The sequence below is a fragment of the Nothoprocta perdicaria genome, unplaced genomic scaffold (assembly GCF_003342845.1).
Source record: "Nothoprocta perdicaria isolate Ctin4 unplaced genomic scaffold, notPer1 scaffold_3, whole genome shotgun sequence".
NCBI lineage: Eukaryota > Metazoa > Chordata > Aves > Tinamiformes > Tinamidae > Nothoprocta > Nothoprocta perdicaria.
Genome location: NW_020455532.1, coordinates 4,342,787 through 4,363,622, shown reverse-complemented (window position 1 = coordinate 4,363,622; position 20,836 = coordinate 4,342,787). Strand labels below are relative to the sequence as shown.

The window sequence follows — 20,836 nt, the reverse complement described above, 5'->3', positions numbered from 1 at the left end:
CAAAATATCTTCCCGAGCATTCACTGCAGCTCTCGCCGCTTGCACCCCTGTGGCAAAGGCCCTTTTCTCGCCGCTCTGCAAATACCTAGTGGGAGCAAAACAAGTCTGCTGGCATGAGTGCTGGTAAACAGGGCTTGTTTTATGTCCAGATTACATAATGTTTGCAGGAGCTACATTGGTAGAAGCTGGATTCAAATGTCCATCTAACTGGAGAACAGGCCATGCAAATAAGGTGACGGGGGAACCTGAGTTGCAATCTGTGAGCAAGGTGCTGAGGGCCCTACTGTGCTTTTGCATCTAATTCTTGTGACTATCACAGGTAAGATGTCCCTTCATGAGAGCAGCTGGACAAAAAGGCATGAAAACTCCATCTTCAGGTAAAATGACAATCTCCTAGTGTTGGGCTCGAGATGCTGGAGCATCCCCTKCCTTTGCACGCCCCCTTCTTTGCTCGTTTTGCAGAGGGCGGATGAGGATAGCCCACATTTGGGACACGAGGCCAGGTCATCGGAGCAAAACCGAAGCTGGGCAGGGTGCCTTGGGCAGGGCCCAGTGCCAGCGCAGCACGAGGGCGAGCGAAAGCCCTGACGTCCCATTCCAGCCCGCRGGCCGCTTCCCGGCAAGGCGCCGCTGCCCAGCGGCCCCCGTGCCGCTCGGCCGAGTCCCACACGTGGAAAATCCCAGGCCTTGGTGCTGTGAAGATGGGCCCCGGGTCTGGCAGGGCAGAGGTCGTCTTGGAGGCTCTTGTGCAACAGGAAGGTGAGATGTTGTAGCTGCAGAGCCCTTGCCGGCAAATCATTAAATGGTTATAAAATTAACCCAATCACAAGACCTATTTTAAAGTTCGTATTTGCAGCCATTTTTTYCCCCCCCATGAACTTTGGTAGGGACTTTGGAAAAACAAGGCCGCATGGAGGCGAGGGGAGCTCAAAGGGACCTGGCAGGTGGTGACAGAGCAGAGGGATGGCAGGACGGAGGGTGCCCAGGGGTGACGGTGCACGCGTGCCCGAGTCCCCTTCTCGCCAACGTGGGCAAGGCTGCCCGGGGCCGCTCAAGCACAGTGCCTGTAGAGCAGCCAGCCTCGCGGGTGACTGGGAGCATGAATTAATCCATGTCTGCAAGATACCTTGGCACTAGGAAAGCTTTCTGTTTTATCTTTATGGGTTTGCACTCTTAAATTTCTGTTCTGGGGAGTAGTTGCTCCAAATCTGAGCTATTTCTGACTATTGTCCYAAGTGAGAACTTATTTAGTAGCGGTGCAATTTCTCCTCCCTTGGGATAGACTAAGTTACTATTGCTAAGTATTAGCAATACTTCGTCTTTCTTTTTGAAGTGCTTTGCTGTTGATTTGTGTAGGTTACACAATTTCAGAAACTCGCTCCGTACCATAAACTTCTACCCTGTTTTAGTTGTGCATCTTGGCTTGGATTTTGCAATGAAGTTCAATTATCAAGTTCACACTGTGTTTCATGGAAGCCTTTCCCATGCGTCAGAAAATAAATATTCCTTAGCTTACAACTAGCTTTTTGAACGGTTTCACCCATTTTATTGGGTCAGTTGAAATCTTCACGGATCTGCTCTTATATCAAGATGGTGTTAAAAACTCTTGGTTGTTCTACCCTTCTCAGAGGCAAAGCATGTTTATTTTGAAGTCACTCCGGTGAAACTTTCCCTGCAGAAAACTGGAGAAGATTGTGCCATTGGGAGGAAAAAATGCTTTAAATGACCTTTAGTGAGCGAACGGAAAATAACTTAATGAGAGCAAAGCTATTTCTTTGGTGTATAAGAGGAGCCAGAGTAAAGAGAAATTATCAGTTGCCATGGGAAATAGATCACTAATCTAGTGTGCAAACATGTCACGGCATGATGCTTTATGTTTGCAAGATTTAGCACTCCCAGACTGTTATTCTGGTCCTGCTGGTTTAGAGGAAATAAAGCTAGAGGGAATTTGTGGGAGCTGACAGATGTCAGATGAGCTTTAGGAATGTAAAGGTTTTACTTCACAATATCTCATCTGTAATTTTATCATGGTCTAAAATTAGGACTACAGATGATCTTTAAAGGCAGGTTTTGGGAACCTCATATGAAGCAGTAGATTCCCTGTGAAAAATGTATTGAAAGGTCCGAGTTAGTTACTCTAGATCCTTTGGTGGATCTGGTGGAACTATTCTGAGTTCCACAAGCATTGGAACACTTAAGTTTTACTAGCAAAATTGCTTGTGAAATGTAAAGCTGGAATGCTAAAAGCAAGCAACAAGTTCTCCCAGTCTTGCCTCTTTGCAAACATTCACTACAGATAAAATGTAAATCCTTATAAGCTGAAATTYGCTTAGCTCTATCCATCCAGGATATCAAGGAAGATTCTGCTCTTTAGCTTTCAATCTTGATTATTTTTCAGCATCACCGGGTGTGGGTGTTACTGAGCTGGTGTTTGCAGTGGGAGCTGGGGGCCACTGTGTTCAGCTAAGGCTTGCAGGGAATTTTGGTAGGTGGCCAGGCAGGTTTTACCTTGGTCTCACCTGCTCAAACGCTTTGTTGGAGACCACCTTATCTCCAAAGTGCAGTTTCAGACCATTCCCAGTTCACTCTGTTCCCCAACCCAGCCAAGTCAAGGCTGATGGGGAGCTGCCATCACGCCCGGAGAAATCCCAGCAACCTTGGTGCCGGGAGGGAAGGTCCGAGTGGAGGTACAGAGGGGCCTTGAATAACAATTCAACCTGTTCAACAAGCTGGAAAATAGTGGCAAAATAAATAGCTTCCAAGTGGCTCTGAGCCGTTATTTATAGCCCTGTGGGCACGCTGCCCTGCGGGCACTGACAATAACGCTCTTCAACGCGGCGGTGACGGATGGGTCCGTCGCTCTCCCGTGTGCTCCACGCAGTCCCCAGCCTCCCAGTACTGCTCCGGGGCTCTCTCCTGCCTGCGCTTGGGCACTTGTCCTGACTTCTTTCCCCAGCTCATTCTTTCGGCTGGGGCTGTCATGACAAATGGCTCCGGGCTCGCTGGTGCCTCCCGGGCGGATGAATGAGCCTCGCTGCRGGCGCAGCGAGGGAGCTGGTTTGCTGCCAGCCTTGGACGAGCTTGGTGGCACTGAATGCAGGCAAGCTCGCAGCAAATAGGAAGTGACACAGCACCATAACTCTTGATTTACTGATTTCCGTAGGGACTGGGATGGGTTGCCTTGGAATTGTTTCATACAGATCTCTCCGGAGACTCTGATCCAATAAAAGAAACCTTTCTCTATGCCTCCTTTTGCAAATATGGAGACCCGATATGTCCCTTGGACCTCTCTCAAAGGCGTTTTCTCAAAGCCATGCAAAGCCTGGTCTGTGGAAGCTGGAGAGAAAGTACAAACACATTAAGTGTAGCAACTGTGAGATGATGTGGACATCTAAGGATATTAGCAGTGCTTCTTTCCTGCAGGAGTACACACTAAGAATTAGCAATCTGATTCAATGCAAGGAGCACTTCCTACTTTCCACAGCTTCCCAGCTGATGGCTCACTGCATTGCCAACTTGCAACACATTGGAGGTTCAGGCAACCGAGGAAGCCTTGAACCCCATGCCCAACCTATCAGGACAATTCTGTCCTTGATGGGAATGGTTTGGGGGAAGTGCTGTATCCTTGAAGGAGTAATTGGTSCATATTGGTGGTCTGGGACAGGTTTTCTCAAGTGAGAGGACTTCTCTGTAACCCAACAGGCGCTACTTTATCCTCTCTGTTTCTTTTGCAGGAGGGAAGATGTCTCTACGTGATCCTGTTGATGGCCCTGTACTGGTGCACAGAGGCGCTGCCGCTGGCGGTGACAGCCCTGCTGCCCATCGTCCTCTTTCCCTTCCTGGGGATCCTGCCGTCTAACAAAGTTTGCCCGCAGTATTTCCTAGACACCAACTTCCTCTTTCTGAGCGGCCTCATCATGGCATCTGCCATCGAGGAGTGGAATTTGCACCGCAGGATTGCTCTCCGCGTCCTCATGCTAGTGGGCGTGCAGCCCGCCAGGTGAACGAGCAGGCGCGGGGTGCGCGGCGGGGCCGGGGGGAAACTGCAGGAAGCAACGTGAGCATCATGTCCATACTATGGAGCTCATGGAGTTTGTTCCACGTGGAGTAACCCTGTGCTCATGGAGTTTGTTCAGGATGGATGTTGCCTAGGGAGAACTGTTTCCTTCAGCACCATATGAATGCCTCTTTTGATTATTTATGTTCACCCTGAAAGAAGTGCTTTTTTTCTATTGATTTTATGTGATTCCTGCACAGGATCTATTCTTCCTGTAGCCAGACTATGTTAGAGAACCCTATGAACTCAAGAAATTCAGCTCTTTCTTCTTTCTGTCTTCCAGACTGATTTTAGGAATGATGTTGACAACGTCTTTCCTGTCCATGTGGTTAAGTAATACTGCCTCCACTGCTATGATGCTTCCAATTGCAAATGCAATTTTGAAAAGCCTCTTTGGGGAGAAAGACACATCTAAAGATCTGAACAGGGAAAATGAAGAAAACCAAGGTAACTGAGATAGGGCAATAGTAGAAGCAATCTGAGGTCTTCACTGGTGCTGGAAAATTTGCCTCATTTCATTGCTGCCCCAAGTATCTAAGAGCAGTTTGTGCTTCTGGCAGATAGTAATGGAAAACAGGTGAACTGAAACCCCCTTCACCGCTGTTACTGGTGCTGCACGTTCTCTTGCTTGCACTAATTAGCGCTACTGTTTCTGCACCTTAAAGGCTTCTTTGTTATTGCTGATTTCTAGGATAGAAAAATGAGTCCCCAGAAGAAGCCTGAAGTCCCTACCTATTCTAATAAAGATATACTTAACCATTCATCATTAGTGTGTAGCAATCATGACATTTGCTTTCTGTTTGCTTTATCACATTTACTGAATGAATTGTTGACCATGCACATCTCTTGAAATCAGCCCCACTGACCTTCTTGCTATAATTTCCTGTTCTGGAGAAATACTGCATTTTGTGATTCCACTCTTTAACCTCCTTCACCTCTGTCCTCTGAAATGATTTGGTGTGTAGTTGTTACTATACATACACTAGGCTTGGGGAACATGTAAGTCAAGACCCCCATTGGCCTAGACACCACAAGTGTGAAGTTAATGTGCTTGGCTCGTGATGCTCACAGTGATGTGAGAAGGCAGAAGAGGCAAAGGGAGAGGGATGTGAGCAGAAGAATAAATAAAGTGTTACTTGGAAAACTCCTATGATTATATAATGATATTTCTTTTGAGAGCAGGGATTTGTAAATGTGCTAAGTACAAGTGAAGGAGGAAGTCATGTGTAAAATGTAGAACACAAAAATGCAGTTTTTCCTGTAGCCTTTTTTACCAAAAGTATAGTGTTTCATGATAGACTCATCCTTTTCTTTAATCTTTCTGAATAGATGAGAAAACAGGAGTTCCTTGAAGGAAGCCCTAAAGCTAAAGTCAGTCAGGAACTAACAGTCTGATTCTATACTTACAGAGAGAGAAGTGAAAATGAGCTTTCTGTGGAGGTTTCCTATCTGGCAAGTGTCATCTTTAGCCAGGACTGATGGCACTTCTCGGCTGGCATGTCTCAGCTTTTTCTAGATCTGATGAAACCAGGCTCCTGACAGTGGGCTCTGTATGGAGGCAAACTTTGACATTGGTGTATAATAACATCAATTTGCTGATGTGCTTGGGTATGCTTTAGTAGCGCTATAGTAATGGCCTGAAGGCTAAAAAGTGAGTTTGGATAAGCAAAAGATAGATTAAAAATGCATTAAAAAATATGTAGCATTGAAAGCATTTGATCTTTTTCAGAAGAAATCTTGAGAAGTGCATGAAATCAGTCTGTGAGTATGTAGCAGTCAGCTTTGATCGAACATATCGTGCAAGAATTTAAATTATGTCTCTGAGATCATGTTTTTATGCTACTGAGATAACCCTGAGGTTGGAATCACTCGTGACCAGGCTTCCCTGTGCATTCAGGGCTTGAGGTGGTCTTGGTGGGTCACAGATGTGCGAATGATGCCTTTAAAGGAGGCAGTTGAGAAATGTGTATTTTTGCCCCCCACAGCCTTTCTCTGTGCTGGTGGGCGATGGCCCCAACCCAGGTCAGCACATGGTGGCATTGCTCTTCAGGCCTCTTCTACCTTGTAGAAGCAGCAGAAATGTCATCAAAGCAAAAGCTTTCTAGGAAAAGCCCATCTGCATCTATGCTGCAGAAGGTATTTAGGTGAAACATCTGGGGAGTTACRTAGCTTTAAAGGTTAATTTACAATGAAATGCATAACTGCTTGCTCAGAAGTAGTGGATGATTTGTCCATCATTCAGCCCCTGCCAAGTTGGAGAGCTGGAGAGAGACTGGTAGAGCTTGYGGGTATGGCCAGCTGATGTTCTAAATGTCATTAAAAAAATGAAGTGATGCTTCAGAGGAACCAAAAACATTTAATTTATTTTTCAGGATTAAAAAGAAAATCCCCTTAATTTTATCTTCACSTATTTTCTTCTTCCCCATTCAGCTTTTATTTGCTTATACCACTTAACTGGAAAAGCTGTTATTCATTGCCCTCCAAGCAGCACCTCTAGAACTGCAGGGTTGATGGCCACTGATACTTCTTGTATGGCTTGATGAGAGGTCCTTATGGTGCTCTTTCAGTGGTTGTTTTGAACCTCTTTAGACTTTGGAACCCCCAACAGTTTTCAAACCTCCTTTTTGAAGTGTAAAAGGAAAAGATTGTTCTACAGCATCTTTTACTTTCCTTTTCATCGTTGCCTCTTGCAAACCTTCTTGAAGAGAGAACTCACAAGCACCAGGGTCCTAGCAAGAGGAGACGGGAGGTTTGGCTTAGCAAGGGAAAAATATAGAATTTCTTAAAGGTGGGGTGATATATTTGTCTTTGCTAGCACTAGGCTTGGGTAGGACTTAAATGACAAGAGGTATTGGGCAAAATGTGTTGGGGGGATTGAGCACCAGCCATGGGTTAACGTTTCTTCCCCTTCATTGCATGCCAGCATCACAGCAGTGCTGAGGTGAAAGCTCAGCATATGTGTGTGTCCCAGCCCATTAACTTCATTTCGGTAAATTAGCAATGTGTAAAACATGACATTGCAAAACTCCCTGGTTCACTGAGCAGGAATGAGCCGGTCGTCTTCAGTGACAAGTGAGGGGGGTTGGAGACTTTGACCACCAGCTCCTTTCTGTGYGGCCTCCTTGCTGCCTCAGCAGGCAAATGTGTAGGAGAGGAACCTGAGTGCAAGGAAATGTGGGGCTTGCTGGGATAGTGATGACAAGAAACAGGCTAAAGTTGTGAGACGGAGAGATTGCATTGGGAGAGATTACCTTGTGGTTCTGATCCATCTTTCAATTTCTGAATCTCATGGGTGGGATGGAGTGCACCTCCCTCTTTACTGCCAAAGGGAATGCCAGCCACCTTGGTCTATTCAAAAGATACCTTTTTCCAAGTGCTGCTGAGTCCTGTTCACCTTCCTTGAGGTCAGCAACCGGGGGCAGAGAGACAGAGATGGTGCAAGCTGCACAGGAGGGTCCCTGGCTGCTGGGTACTCCTGGAAGTCCCTGGGGTGTCCTTGGTCCTGGCACTGGCTTGGGAGGAAGCTCTCAGCCTTCTGGATGCATTTTCAGAAAGAGGGTGATGGTCTGGGATAGTCCTTGCTCTCTGGGTGGATTTTAAAGGACCGTGTGTGAAGCCTAATCCCCAATGTGTCCAGTTGCCTTTAAAGAAGGGATTTAGCTTTGTGGTGACTTTGTATAAAGTGTGAGGGTTAAAATGTTCATTCCTCAGCAGTGGTGAATTTTGGCCAGACAGTGCTCTTGCTGTACCCTGAGGAGCATGTCAGTTCCTCGAAGTTGCCAGGCTCAGCAAATTTGTTCTTAAAAATTAGCTCTGGTTAACCAATGAAACAAATATATATGATGAGGTAAATGACAACCTGCTGTTCAAATTACAATATTCCAGACTCTTTGGCAGAACAGAGCCACAGTGGCAGGGGTAGAAYTAATAAAAATACCAAGCCCATGAGGGTGTCAGAGAGGTGGCGTGTGCTGCGGTGAGAGCGTCTGAGCCGTCAGACTGGGGGCCTGGAGCAGTGGCTGGAGGAGATGGGCTTGTCCACCCAGCCGTGTGCTCCTGGCTCCCAGGCCYATGGCATTATTTCACCCTGTGTCTGCAAAGTCCCTGCTCTGTAAATGAAGTTTCCTTCTCTGTTTTGGTGCAGGGAGAATTTTCTAGATGCYTTGAACTGTTTTAAAGTCCTAATCTTTCTTTTTCAGCATCTTTACAGCAGAATAAACTTTACACTGTACCAACTGAGATGCAGTTTCTGGCAAGTACTGAGGAGTAAGTTAACTATAAAGTTTGTATTAGAGAGCTGAGAGAGAGAATTATCCCCTGAGCTAGATGCAGCTTTAGGAATGTGACATTTGGTGACTGAAATGTTGTGATTATGCTGAAGTTCCCCGCTGCTAACAGGCTGAGCACAGGAACACAGCTGGACACAGTGCGTGTCTCGCAACCTTCTGCACATCCAAACTATTGCAGAGGTTCTTGAGTGGCCTTGAAATATTAGCCATAGGTGTCTCCTGCTGGAAAACTGTGCCTTGATTATTTTCAGGAGCATCAAACATGTGAAGCAGGTGATGTAAAAGCCACCAGGCTTCATACACCATTGGTGGTCCTGCTTTGCTAACAGGTGAGGGGAAGAGGCATCTTCTCAGGAGCTTGTTTCTTGCCACTTGGTGCTATCAAAAACAAAGCTTTATTCCCTTTTAGCAGAAACACAGTTGCCTTTCTGCTGTTTTGTGAGTTGGGAGCCTGGGACAGGCACGGGCCCCACGGCTCCCACGGCAGGCGCTGCGGGTGGCCAAGCCTGCCCCGCGCCAAGTGGCAACTCACTGGGCAGTGCGGAAGCCTGACAGGCCCCTCCTGCCAAAACGAGCCACTTAGGTGTCCTTGAGAACATTGCTAGCTTGGATTACTGAGAATCAGGAGTTTTCCCTCTGTCAAGCCTCTAAATTGGTTGCGCTGTATTTAAACCAGGGCTTTCACCGGATTCTCTTTTGGAATGTTTTAAAGCAAAGATCTGGCGGAGGAGAAGGAGGTTGCCAGCGATGTGCTCTCAGACTTAAAAAAGGAGGAAGAATACAAAACAAATATCTGGAAAGGTTTCCTCATCTCCATCCCATACGCGGCCAGCATCGGCGGGACGGCGACACTGACGGGAACGGCGCCAAATCTCATCCTCCTAGGACAGCTGAAGAGGTAGGGCAGGTTGTCCCAGGAAAGCCCCACTCATCTGTCTGTATATTAGAGTAAATTCTGCACAACAGAGCTGTATTCTCTGCCCCTGAAGGAAACTTGCTTATGGACTGGGAGCTGTTTTGGAAAACCCATGCCCCTTCACAGCATTTTGGGATATGTTGTGAGCAGAGAAAAACTATGTTTCCAGCTAACCAGGTTTGCCATGTACCTAGTCAAGCTTTCAGCCAAACCAGTACTTATGTGCATCACTTTATTGATCCTCTTAATCCTATTGTATTTAATAGGATTTGACTGTCAGTTTAAAATGAATCTTGTAACTGTTTTCGTGAAACAGGCCACATAGTGTTTTGTGAGTGGTTGTATCTCACCTCAAAAAAAAAAAGCAGGGACCCCACTACTTCTGACCTGATCTTTTAGTCATAAAAGATGCTTTGTATGTGCATAAGAACAGAAATTCTGTATTGTACCACAACTGAGATTGATAAATCACAATAAGATCCTAGGTGCCCAAGGATATTGTTGTATGAGAGTACTGGAATATGGAGAGACCAATTTTTTTTTTTTTAAACCTCCTTTCCTGGCTGCTCATCTAGTTGGGTGATGTCAGGTCTRTGCTGCAGAACTGCCTGGTGAGGTTCTCCCAACACAATGTTGCCCAAATCCCATAGTGCCCAAAGAATTGCTGTTGCACACAGAGGAATATTTATTAAAAGCACAATTGGCAAGTTTGTGAGATGTTTTTCTGCTAGTTTCARATGTTTATTTACCCTTAAATTGAAGGTTTGTTTTCCCTTCTTGCATTAACTTTATTTTTCCCATTTGCTTAGTTATTTTCCAGAATGTGATGTGGTGAACTTTGGTTCTTGGTTTATGTTTGCATTTCCTCTAATGCTGATTTTTCTTCTCATGGGATGGCTATGGATCTCCATCTTATATGGAGGAATTAACCTCAGGTACGTTTATATTCAACCAAATGTATTATATGTGTTAGCCTGATTGTACCAACATTGTAAATTGCCTAGACTCTTGCATTAAATCCATCGAAGCCAACCAGAATTGTCATGTGGGCTCTGGGGGAAGGAGGGCTTCATAGTCATGCCTTTCGCACAGGGGATGGAAAGCAAATACTGGGCTGATTCTACACAGGAAAGTGTTAAAGGATGAAACAACCATGAAACCACTCAGAAAACATTGAAGAGGCAGTGTTTTCTTGAACAACCCCCAAAACTCTGACATTTTCACTTCTATTTTCCAAGCAGCTCTAATCAAAAGCCCTCTTGTAAAGGCGACTGTTTCCAAGGTGTTGGGCCGTAGTGTGTGAGTAGGGATTAGAATATCCTGGGACACTGCATCACACCTCTTCCCTGCGGATGGTCATTGCCACATAACCCCAAATACAGCTGTTCAATTCCAAATCTACCTAACTCAGTGCCTGCCCCAGAGATCTGGCGCAGTTACTTGGCTGCAAAGGTAGATTCCCATGGAAACACAAAGACTGCACATGAATATCTCCTTAAAAAGAAATAAAAATCTTTCATCTCAAGTTACAAATCAATTTCAATATTCAAATACATGCAGTAAGCAATTGCTGATATGCAAAAGAATTGCTTAGGAGCTATTTGGCAATGACAGATATTTTATCTACTTGAAATACACGCACAGATTTTTTTACCTATTCATTCAATACATTTTTTTAAGTTCAGTTTTACTGTCTTTGAAAGTCAGTGTCAGCATTTCTGTGACAGAAGAGAAAGCAGGATCAAACCTTGAAGAGGAGGATGAAATTTTGGTTTCACGGAATTAGTAGCAAAAATCCCCTAGAACAGGGAAGAGASAGGATTTGTTTCTAGAATGAAATTTGGGTTTGGAACAGATTACTTCATGACAAGCCTTAGTTTTACAACAACGTGTTAATCTGTAACAGAGAGTAACATGTTTTACTGGTAAATCTTTGCAGGGCACTTGCAAGGTCTCCTGCAACGTCCAGTGTACGCTATTTAAAACAATTATCATGCTGCCAAACTGATTCATTTTGGAGCCTGTTTTTTCACCCTCATGTGATAGCAGCAAACTCTGTCCTGCTTTCTCCAGGGACTATACACAATTTATAATTTTAATTATTTTTTTTTTGTTTAAAATGTAAGTAGAGGGTGAAAAGGGACATGTTTAAATATTTACATGGTCTCAGAGAGGGAAAAAATCAATGGGAAAGCCATAGCCTAGAAAATAACCAAACCAAATCATTTCTAGACAGCTGAGCTTGCAGGTAATTGCTCGGAGAGGGCAGAGAGCTCCAAATAACCTCAGTGAGGACCGTCCTTCAGCCAGACCCATAACAGAAGTGCAGACTTGCTGAATGGAGGGGTTTTTAAGCAAGACATCTGTATGTGAATAAGACTCAGTGCAGTGGCAATGATCCTGCCATGAGCTAGTGCCATATGGGGCTTTACGGGCAGGCGCTGGCCATGGCTTGGGCGAGGTGAGGGAAGAGGTAGCTGTGCTGGCCACCAGCCCGGGTAAAAGGGGAAATTGCTCTTCTATTAGGAGAACGTGATTGCTTTTGTTTTGTTTGGCTCCTCTCTATCGGCATGAAGCACAGCTTTATTGGGATAGCTGTGGACAGGAGATACCAGTATTCCCAAGAGGTGGGATGCTTCTGAAGAGACGTGCGGAGCTTTGCAAGGGGGACCATGTTTGTGTGGGCTGGTGYTTGGCGGCTCTGGGCCCAGCAATGAAGCGGTCATGGGTGATTTGCACGAGGGCAAATCGCTGGTGTCTGCAGCTTGTGCCCAAGATCTGAGCTAAAGAAAACCAGGTTTCTTAAGATGAGAAGTTATTCCTTGAGAACCAGATTTTAGCTGTCCATGCCCTAGTCCTAGCCCTCTGGGAGCCAGCTTTCAACAGCAGGCAGATTTTCCTTGAATGCAAGAGGTATAAAAAGACTTCGTTATAGGCTGAGCTCAGATGAAAAAAAAAAAAAACCAAAATAAAACAAAACTCAAGGGACCAGGTATAACTTTGAGATCCAAGGGTTTTTAATGACGGGCCATTCCCTCCCAACCACACTGTGCCTTTAGAGCCATGAATGAACTAAACGCGGGCAGCMCAGAGCCCTGTCTCCAATGGAGTAAGTCCTGTTTTGTAGATTTATGGTTTAATCAAGGTCACAGGCAGTGCTAGAAATCCGTTGGGTGGCAGGGCTAGGGTGGGCTATGAAGTGCGAGATATGAATATATCATTTGTCTGAGCGCGCTGCAGAGGATCAAACGGTGAGTGCGGGCAGCGCTGCTGGCCAAAGAGGCTTAGCCRGCAGCACATTAACATTCCCGGCCAGTTAGGAATTCCTCACATTTTTGTTGATTCTCGGCAGCTTTCAGAGCTCACTCAGGACATTGCAAGTGACTTGAGAAGCAGAGGGGCAGATTTGTTTTTCCGTCACCCACTTCCTCATCATTCTGCCACATTAGTTTTATGCTGTCAGTGATGAGGCGCAACAAAATTGGGTCTATCTTTCACAATTGAAGCCCATGCTGAAGGAAACTTTTCAGCATATAAATGAGAGGAGCCTTCCTGCCCTCTGCTCTGTGGAGACCACRGGTCTCCTTTGCATGAAGGTGTGGAGATTCACAAGCACCTCTGATCCTTGGCATGGGAGGGAGAAAATACCCTCAACTGCACCCGGCGAGATGCTGGGCCAGGCTTTGCCAGGCTGCTCGTGCTCTCTGCAGCAGGGTCTTTTGGAGACAATACTAACTGCTGCGAGAGACGTGCCGGCAGGCTCGGAGGCTCCCACAGGGAGAAACTTCTGCTCTTTGAAGCTTCCAGAAGCGACGCTGAGTGCGCATTCGCTCTTGGGTGAATTACGCTGGAGACATGTAAAAATGCAACTGTGTTTATTGGCAGGGGCTGGAGAGCAAAAAAGTCAAATATAAGGGTGGATGCAGAAGCCCGAGCCCGAGAAGTGATAAAGGAAGACTATAAGAAACTGGGACCAACCAAGTGAGTTCTCAAGTTGGGACTGAATCAGAACAGTGTCAAGTGGGTTGGAAATGTCCTGGCTGAGGATGGATGGGCTGAGTGGCACTGTCTTTTGATTGAAATATGCTTTTCYATATTTGTGACCTACTGCAGTTTGGGTTTTGCACAATCCAGCCTCTTCGTTTTCATTAATACAAATAAAGGCAAACAGCACATTCATACTCAAATGCTTATCAGGAGAAAAATTCGTATTGACTTCATGCTGTGCCGTTTACCAACTGTTTGCAGTTTCCAGGAACACACGTGTACTTTATGTAACTAACCAACACAGGCTGAATTTTGAAGATTTATTTTGTAACTGTTCTGCAAAGCAGGATCTGGTCGCTGAGGAGACTGGTGAATCATATAATAGATGTAAATCCTATGGATTATGGTTATATTTTAATAAATCATAAAAAACCTGCTCAAAAAAAAGGTAGGGAAAGAAGTTAGATCCATTTCATGGAATGCAATGTGTTTTTGTGAGTTGCTCCTTTATCTTTAGTCAGCTAAAGAAAGATCAAGATACTTTTATTGTAATTTCTTAAAGATCTTGTCTTCTGGAAAAAGTGTGGTGCAAATTGTCATGGTGAGGACCACATATGGGAGAAAGGAAGCCTGAGTGTTTCAGACTTATGAGAAATGCCAGAAAGGGGACAGGAAAAGCTGAGCAGTTCCAAGAATCAAATCCTAGGTATATTCCACCAACTACTGATATTCTGGGTAATCAGCGATCATGAAGATTTTTGAAATTGCAGGCCTTAATGTCAAGAGGTCTCTGTTTCCCCATCTGTAAAATAATATTCCCAGGCCCACAGAAATGCTGTGAAGATTCAGTCAGGCTCTACTGACACTCTAATTACTGCTGTTGTGTGTGAAATGGAGTGTTTCTTCAAAGACCATTCTCCGGGCCTGTGTTGTACACGAAAGAAATTGGGTTATTTGTTCCATTCAGTGCATTATCTGGAAGCCTGCAAAATGTCTGTGTAAGAATCAAAGTCCCACTTTGAGGTCTAGCAGCAAGAAAGCCCATTAAGCCTTGCTTTACCAATCTGATTAGCAACCCCATAACATAAAATAAATGCAAGTGGCTTCCTCACAACCGTTTAAATGCGCTTCATTGTGCTTCTGAGAGGTTTTAAACAATGTTTTGAGGCATCATCTTGGTTAAATCCTGACTCCACTAGAGTCATCAGTGGAGTTGGTAGTAATACTTAGCCTATGATTTGCCTTTCACAGGCCACCCTGTTATTTGTCATGCCTAAGTGATATTGCTTAGGTTTTGATCTTGGAGAACGTTGTTCCTGGTGTGTCATGTATGATTTGGATCTCATCTGACTTTTATGCTGACTGGAGCTCAAGTGTGATCATGCCTAACCTGTCAGTATCAGACTAAAATGTGCCTTCGAAACAGCCCAGAGGACAGCAATGGCAGGAATGACCATGAGAAGCTTCCTCTCTACCGCATCCCAAGGGGCAACTTTGCATGTGCAAGTGGTGACATCTGATCAGAACATGCCTGGTGCCTGTCTTGTCTGTCCTTAGTGTCTTCCAATAGAGAGATTTACTGGCAAATACCAATATTTGCAAATAGATTTACAGTCTTTTTTWGTGTTTCACTGTTGTTAGAAAAGCTCTCTAACTTCTCATCCAATCTGCTTCAGTTTAAGCTCCTTACTTATGCTAAGAGTGTGAACCCAAGATAGGACAACTGCATTTTAGCTGCATTTCTTTTCATTTTAGGTTTGCGGAACAGGCGATTTTCTTCTTCTTTTGTGTGTTTGCAATCATGCTTTTCTCCAGGGACCCCAAATTCATTCCAGGTTGGGCAAGTTTGTTTGCACCAGGGTAAGATTTTATTTTCATTCCTCTGTCACATTTTTCAATGGCATTTCCAGGTCTTGGGGCTTCCTGGGTTTCTGGTTGTGCTGCTTAGCACCATTTCTCAGATTTCATGGAATAAATAAAACTAATCCTCAAGTGCTAGAGGTGGCTTTATTGTTTACATGTTCTGGAGGAGGCCCATAAAGCCCAGCTGGAAGCTGGCATTGCAGATGCTTGTATATGTCTGASTCCATCCCTAGGGTTTGAATGTAGGGAATGCCTTTTAAAAATGCAGTTACAGTGAAATCCTGAACCGTCTACACAATCCACAGATATCACTGAGGTTTGAAGTTAGAGAGCCTGCAGGAGCTGAGCCTGTTTTGCAAGTTCACCTCTGCTGTGACATCCGTCCTTTGGGAAGGCAAAAGGACACAGAAGTGGGGAATGCTGAAGCTCAGAGTGGGTGCTGCTATTTCTAAGTAGAAAACACCATTATATAAAGCCATAGCTCAATAAATGGTTCCATAATGCAGCAAAATAGTTCCGAATTTTTGCCTCATCAGTTAATAGCTCCTCAAACGTATGCATAAGCTCCTGGATGGGGCCTGCTTTTACTTCAGAARCTGAACATTTTATGAAGTGTTCATGACTAAGAGGCTGTCCTGCGGGGAGTTGGGGAAGTCTTTCCAAGCCCCCTTTCCCACATTCTGTTCTCAAACCTGTCCACGCACCTCCATTCGCCAGGGATTCGATCTTGTTTTTTCCGTCTGTGGGGCTTTGGGACAGTTTTTGCAGGATATTCACAGCTCATCTTAGAAATGCATCTCAACGGGGAATTAAAAAGAAACAAAAAAGAACAACGAATGTTGTTCAAACTCGATAATCTTCTTTGGTAAATCYGTGTTCCCATTAACTTTGTAACGCTACAGGCATGTGCTTTTACACGTCTTTCTGCTGCTTTGGACAGGTTCATCACAGATGCCGTTACTGGAATCACCATAGTGATCATATTGTTCTTCTTCCCTTCCCAAAAGCCTTCCTTCAGGTGGTGGTTCGACTTAAAAGGTGAGGAGGTGATTTCACCTAAAAGCTGAGCAGGTGGCACATGTGAGCAGGGACGCTGGCCGTGTCTGTGCTCCCACCGTGTAAATGCCACAACATGCAGCCTTGGTCYTGCTGCAGCTCATAGCAAAGATAGTCTTTTTCTGAAGTGCCAAAAGAAGCTTAAGAGTCACAACCCTGCTGCCTATTGCAGGAATTGCTCGGTTACTTGTCATAATTTGACATAATTTGTGCTGGAGTCCTTGCTGTCTGACATTTTTCATGTGGAGTAGTGGCTGTTGGAGGTGATGGGGACCAGCTTTGTGGAGGGTGCAGCACGTTCTGGGGCTGGGAGAACAAACCAAGGGCTGCTGCAGCTGATTGAGTCCATGCTCCAGGACAATGTCTCATCAGGCCTGCTTTGAATGAAATGTAGGTGCCCTTGGAGCTCACCTCACTGCGTGCTAAGAAATGACCTGTGGGGAAGATGTGAATTCCTTGACATAAAGCACCTGAATCATTGAATGAAAAGTGGAAAATCGATAACATCTCATCTGTTGAAGACAATATTTATGTCTTCTACAGGGAGAAAATTAAGCTAATATTAAATGTCTCTCTAAGAGAGCCTCAAATAAAACCTAAGCTGTTAGAATTACTTTTTTTTCTGATTGTAAGTGAAACCATTTTTTAATCATATAGTTTAAGAGACTCTATGTGCCTATTTTAATCATCAGCAACTTGTGATTAGTGAGCTTCAGTGCTGATGTCAGCTAATGATGTCATCCTGTCAGATGATGACTTGTGTGCATGTTTGATATGGGGGTTTTCCTCTCTGTGCAGCCCCAAACACTGAAACGCAGCCTTTGCTAACTTGGAGGAAGGCCCAGGAGACCGTTCCCTGGAACATCATCTTGCTACTTGGAGGAGGATTTGCCATGGCAAAGGGCTGTGAGGTGAGGCCTGATGCAGATGTTGGGTGATGCTCGTTCTGCCCAATGTTTGTTGACTTTCACAGGGTGCCATCAGCTGGGTTTGTCTGGCTCTGGGCAATTTGCATCTCCAAATCAATACACCTGAAAAACCTGCTTTTTAACTCCCAGTGATGAAAATGAATGGCATCTAACTAAGGAAGCTAGTAAATCTTGAGATGCCTTCAATACTTCTTGCTGCTAAATACATGCTGCATATAGGTGGTTGCATTGCAGTGGTGGGGAAGCAGAGTTATCTCTGGTTGTATATACTTGACAATTCCACAAAAGAATTGATTTGTGTGCAGAGACAAGTCTGGCTTGTTTTCTCTCCCCATCCGCAGGAGTCGGGTTTGTCTGTGTGGATAGGAGGCCGTCTGCACCCCTTGGAGGGGGTCCCCCCTCCAGTGGCCGTCATCCTTATCACTATTGTCATCGCCTTATTCACAGAGTTTGCCAGCAACACTGCCACAATTATAATCTTCCTGCCTGTCTTGGCGGAACTGGTAAGACTAAGGCGATGAGCCCAGCCCCTCCTCTGCTCCCTTCCTTGCTGCACTGCATGAAGGGGCACATCTGCGTCACATCTGTGCTGTGAGTGTCCTGCCCTTAATGCAGGGTGTTAGGCACCTTGAAACCCTTGGAAAGAAGCAAGGCCAGTGCCTCTGGCATAATCTGGGCACTGCCAGCTATCAGATTGTCTATCAAATTTTATTGGTGAGGTGCACAGTTATGTATCACAGAATGGGGTACAACTCTGCACAATGCAGTGACTGTTGACTTTCTTTAATATGTCTGATTTTCACTCCTGATCCTTGATGTACAATTTCTCTTCCATTCTGTTTTTCAAGGCCATTCGTCTGAAAGTAAATCCCCTCTACTTAATGATACCAGGAACTGTAGGATGCTCCTATGCATTCATGCTCCCAGTCTCAACTCCTCCTAACTCAATTGCATTTTCTTCTGGACACTTGATGGTTAAGGATATGGTAAGTTGTTTTAGGTACAGAAAATGCTGAAGACAGTCAATTTGAGTGGAGTCTTTATGAAAGTAATTCTCAGAACTGTTACCAGTTCAGTATCTGGTAAAGTAAATGGGCAAGTCTAGAGCTGTTTTGAGCAGTGTTTAAAATAATAGAAATATGAAAAGAGTCTCTTGAAAGTCTGACATGATCAAATTTGGACTTGCTGTGGTTCTGAGTGCTGTGCTYAGCATTTCTTAAACCTATTCCCATTTCCCTAATATCAGTGTTATCTTTGTGCTTCTTTTGTAGGCAAGAACTGGGTTGCTCATGAATCTTATGGGAGTTCTGCTTCTTAGCTTGGCTATGAACACATGGGCCAAAAGCATCTTCCAGTTGGGGACCTTCCCTGCATGGGCCAATATCCATGCAGAAAATGCCACATTACTTACAACAGCTGTAGAAAATGTCACTTTAAGTGCACTAAATAAAATATGAACAAAGCCACCCCAGGGGAGGACTCACTCACTTAGGACTTGGGCACTGGAATCATCAGCGTATGCAGAGGAAGAAGGCCACATGGCTGCTCACACCTACTGGATCCTCTGGTTTAATTTTATTTTTATGAATATTGGTGAACGTCAGAATATCAATTTATTATTTTCTCTGAAGATCTTTCCCCTTTCCCTGGCAGGTACCAATCACATATTCCAAGAGAATTTCATCCATCCTTCTTAGGTGGTTGTTTGCTGGACAACCCTGTGTCCTTGGGGAGATGCCTCTCCTCGTGAAAGCCAGGGAGTTTGCTATTTTAGTCACTGATATCCTATTGTGTTTTGAAGAGTGACCGTGTCCCTGGAGTGGAAGCAACTGGATTAGTTATGTGATACCCAACGTGAGTGTGTCAGAACCTGGCCTTGGCCATGGGGCTCTAGCAGGACTGTGGAGATCAGGGTCTCAGTATGATCTTGTGAGTAATTCTGTCATGTAGGAGGAAGACTATTTCTTCAAGTTTATGCATGAAAGGATAATTCAGGAGATGTGTAGGTAGGGCCTGGTGCATTACTCCGTGCTTTGGAAATGGAGAAGCAACGGATTGCTTCCAAACATGTTCAATGGTTTGAAAACCTGAGACAGTAATTTCTGCCTGGTTCTTTGCACTGAATGCACAGACAGAGATTGGGGGCCAAATTTATTCCTGACAAGTTTGTGGACATCAGTGGGGTCTCACCACTGGAAAACATCGCCAGCCTCTGTGAGATTGACTCACTCCTGAGTGAGCTGCTGAGTCACAGGTCAGCGGACAGTTTGCATTGGAGTATTATTGACATTTTTGAAGAGTAGATTTTGATTCTTAACTTTTTTTAAAAAATCTGATTACTCGGGTACTTTCAATGAAAGGATTGCAAATTGATTGTGATTTAATCACTTAACATTTTATCCAACTTTTATTTTATTTTTTTTCTCTAAGAATCTAAAATATTTAATTTAAAAGATCAATCACTGAAATAGATGGACTGTAAAACAGAGGATCTAACTCTTTGGTATAGGAAGGTTAGTGACCTAGTGCCTGTGCTGGGCACTTCACTCTACTGGGTCCCCCTTTCTGACAGGATGAACCGGGGGAGCTCTGGTCCAGATTGGCCACCATGAACTGGAGCTGACCCTGTTTTTTCATACTATGTCAGTGTTGATTATAGCGCTCGGTGCCAGCTCTGAGAGCAGGCAGGGTAACTCATCCCTTGGCCCCTGTGTTCACTCGCAAAAGGGGGATTCAGTCGCAATTACTGCTGCTGTGGGATTGCATTAGGGTCACGTCGCAGGGAAGAACCTTTAGGGGTTGAACCAAAACCACCACAACAAATTGCCTGACTGTGGAACTTGATCGATCCAGAAACACAATCCTTAACGATCCTGGAAAATGTACAATAAAGCACATTTATTAGCATGGTGCTCACTGTCCTGTTTGCTCTGTAGATCGAGGAGAGAAAAGCCAGATTCCTCTCCAGCAGCTTCGCTCCCCCAATTCTGGTTGTCATTGCCCAGGGGAAAAGGAGTGCCCAGGCCGAGCTGGCACGGAGCCCTGCTGAACAGGGACAATCCGGCCAGGAAGCAGCCGAGAGCAGGACCTGGGGGCTGCCCCACATGGACGAGAGACCTTGTCACCCGTAGGCCCTCCGTGCCAACCACGTTCCTGCTTTGGAGGCTCCTTTCCGTGCCCACTGCCATCCCCATGTCCCGGGGGACAGGGCTGAGCGCTGTGGGCCTCGCCTGGGGCTGCCGGGCCTGCGTCCCCTGCCAGGCCCTGGCTGTGCTCAGCCTGGCATGGCGCTGCCCAAGGGCCCCGCTGTCCCGGCGCCATGGCCGCCACGGTCACGGCTCCTGCGGGACGTCAGAGTTGCTCGGCACAAAGAAGCGGGTCTTGTGCTCCCTGTGGCCTGCAGCCTGGACGGCCGTCAGCCAAGACCTTCCTGATGGGTCGAATCGCCTGATTCAGGAGCTTAAATTGTAACACCAAGTCCGGCTCTGTTACAAATACACAAGTTAGAGATTTATGTTCGTCTCCAGTCTGGTTTGGTGCATCCCAGTTGTAGCTAGGGACGAGCTTTCCTTTGGGCATGACACCAAAACTGAGACCAGAGTGTGCAGATATCCCCCCCAAACCACTTCCAGGATGCTGGCACTTATACGGCACTTGCTGACCAAAGATCTGGAGGTTTTTCACAATGCCCAGTCTGTAAAGGGAGGTTTATGGTCTCAGTGATGGATATGGGAAGTGA

The 20,836-nt window shown here is 45.4% G+C and overlaps 1 protein-coding gene across 1 annotated transcript; it reads left to right on the top strand.

The window, feature by feature from the left end:
• Positions 1–3,734: 3,734 nt before the first annotated feature.
• SLC13A3 (solute carrier family 13 member 3) lies at positions 3,735–19,743 on the top strand. Its single transcript, XM_026041958.1, has 12 exons — positions 3,735–4,000; positions 4,341–4,504; positions 8,257–8,323; positions 9,059–9,244; positions 10,072–10,197; positions 13,148–13,243; positions 15,005–15,109; positions 16,053–16,150; positions 16,967–17,079; positions 17,439–17,600; positions 17,946–18,083; positions 18,369–19,743. Exons 1-12 carry the CDS (start codon positions 3,765–3,767, stop codon positions 18,552–18,554), a joined length of 1,677 nt encoding a protein of 558 aa, XP_025897743.1. The 5' UTR covers positions 3,735–3,764; the 3' UTR covers positions 18,555–19,743.
• Positions 19,744–20,836: the final 1,093 nt, after the last annotated feature.

What these genes read in the sequence shown, in the direction of transcription:
- SLC13A3 (XM_026041958.1), top strand. Translation starts at nt 3,765, where the DNA reads ATGGCCCTGTACTGGTGCACAGAGGCGCTGCCGCTGGCGGTGACAGCC. An exon ending in CTCCTAGGACAGCTGAAGAG is followed by an intron (nt 9,245 to 10,071) that starts GTAGGGCAGGTT and finishes CCATTTGCTTAG; the next exon opens with TTATTTTCCAGAATGTGATG. An exon ending in TATGGAGGAATTAACCTCAG is followed by an intron (nt 10,198 to 13,147) that starts GTACGTTTATAT and finishes GTTTATTGGCAG; the next exon opens with GGGCTGGAGAGCAAAAAAGT.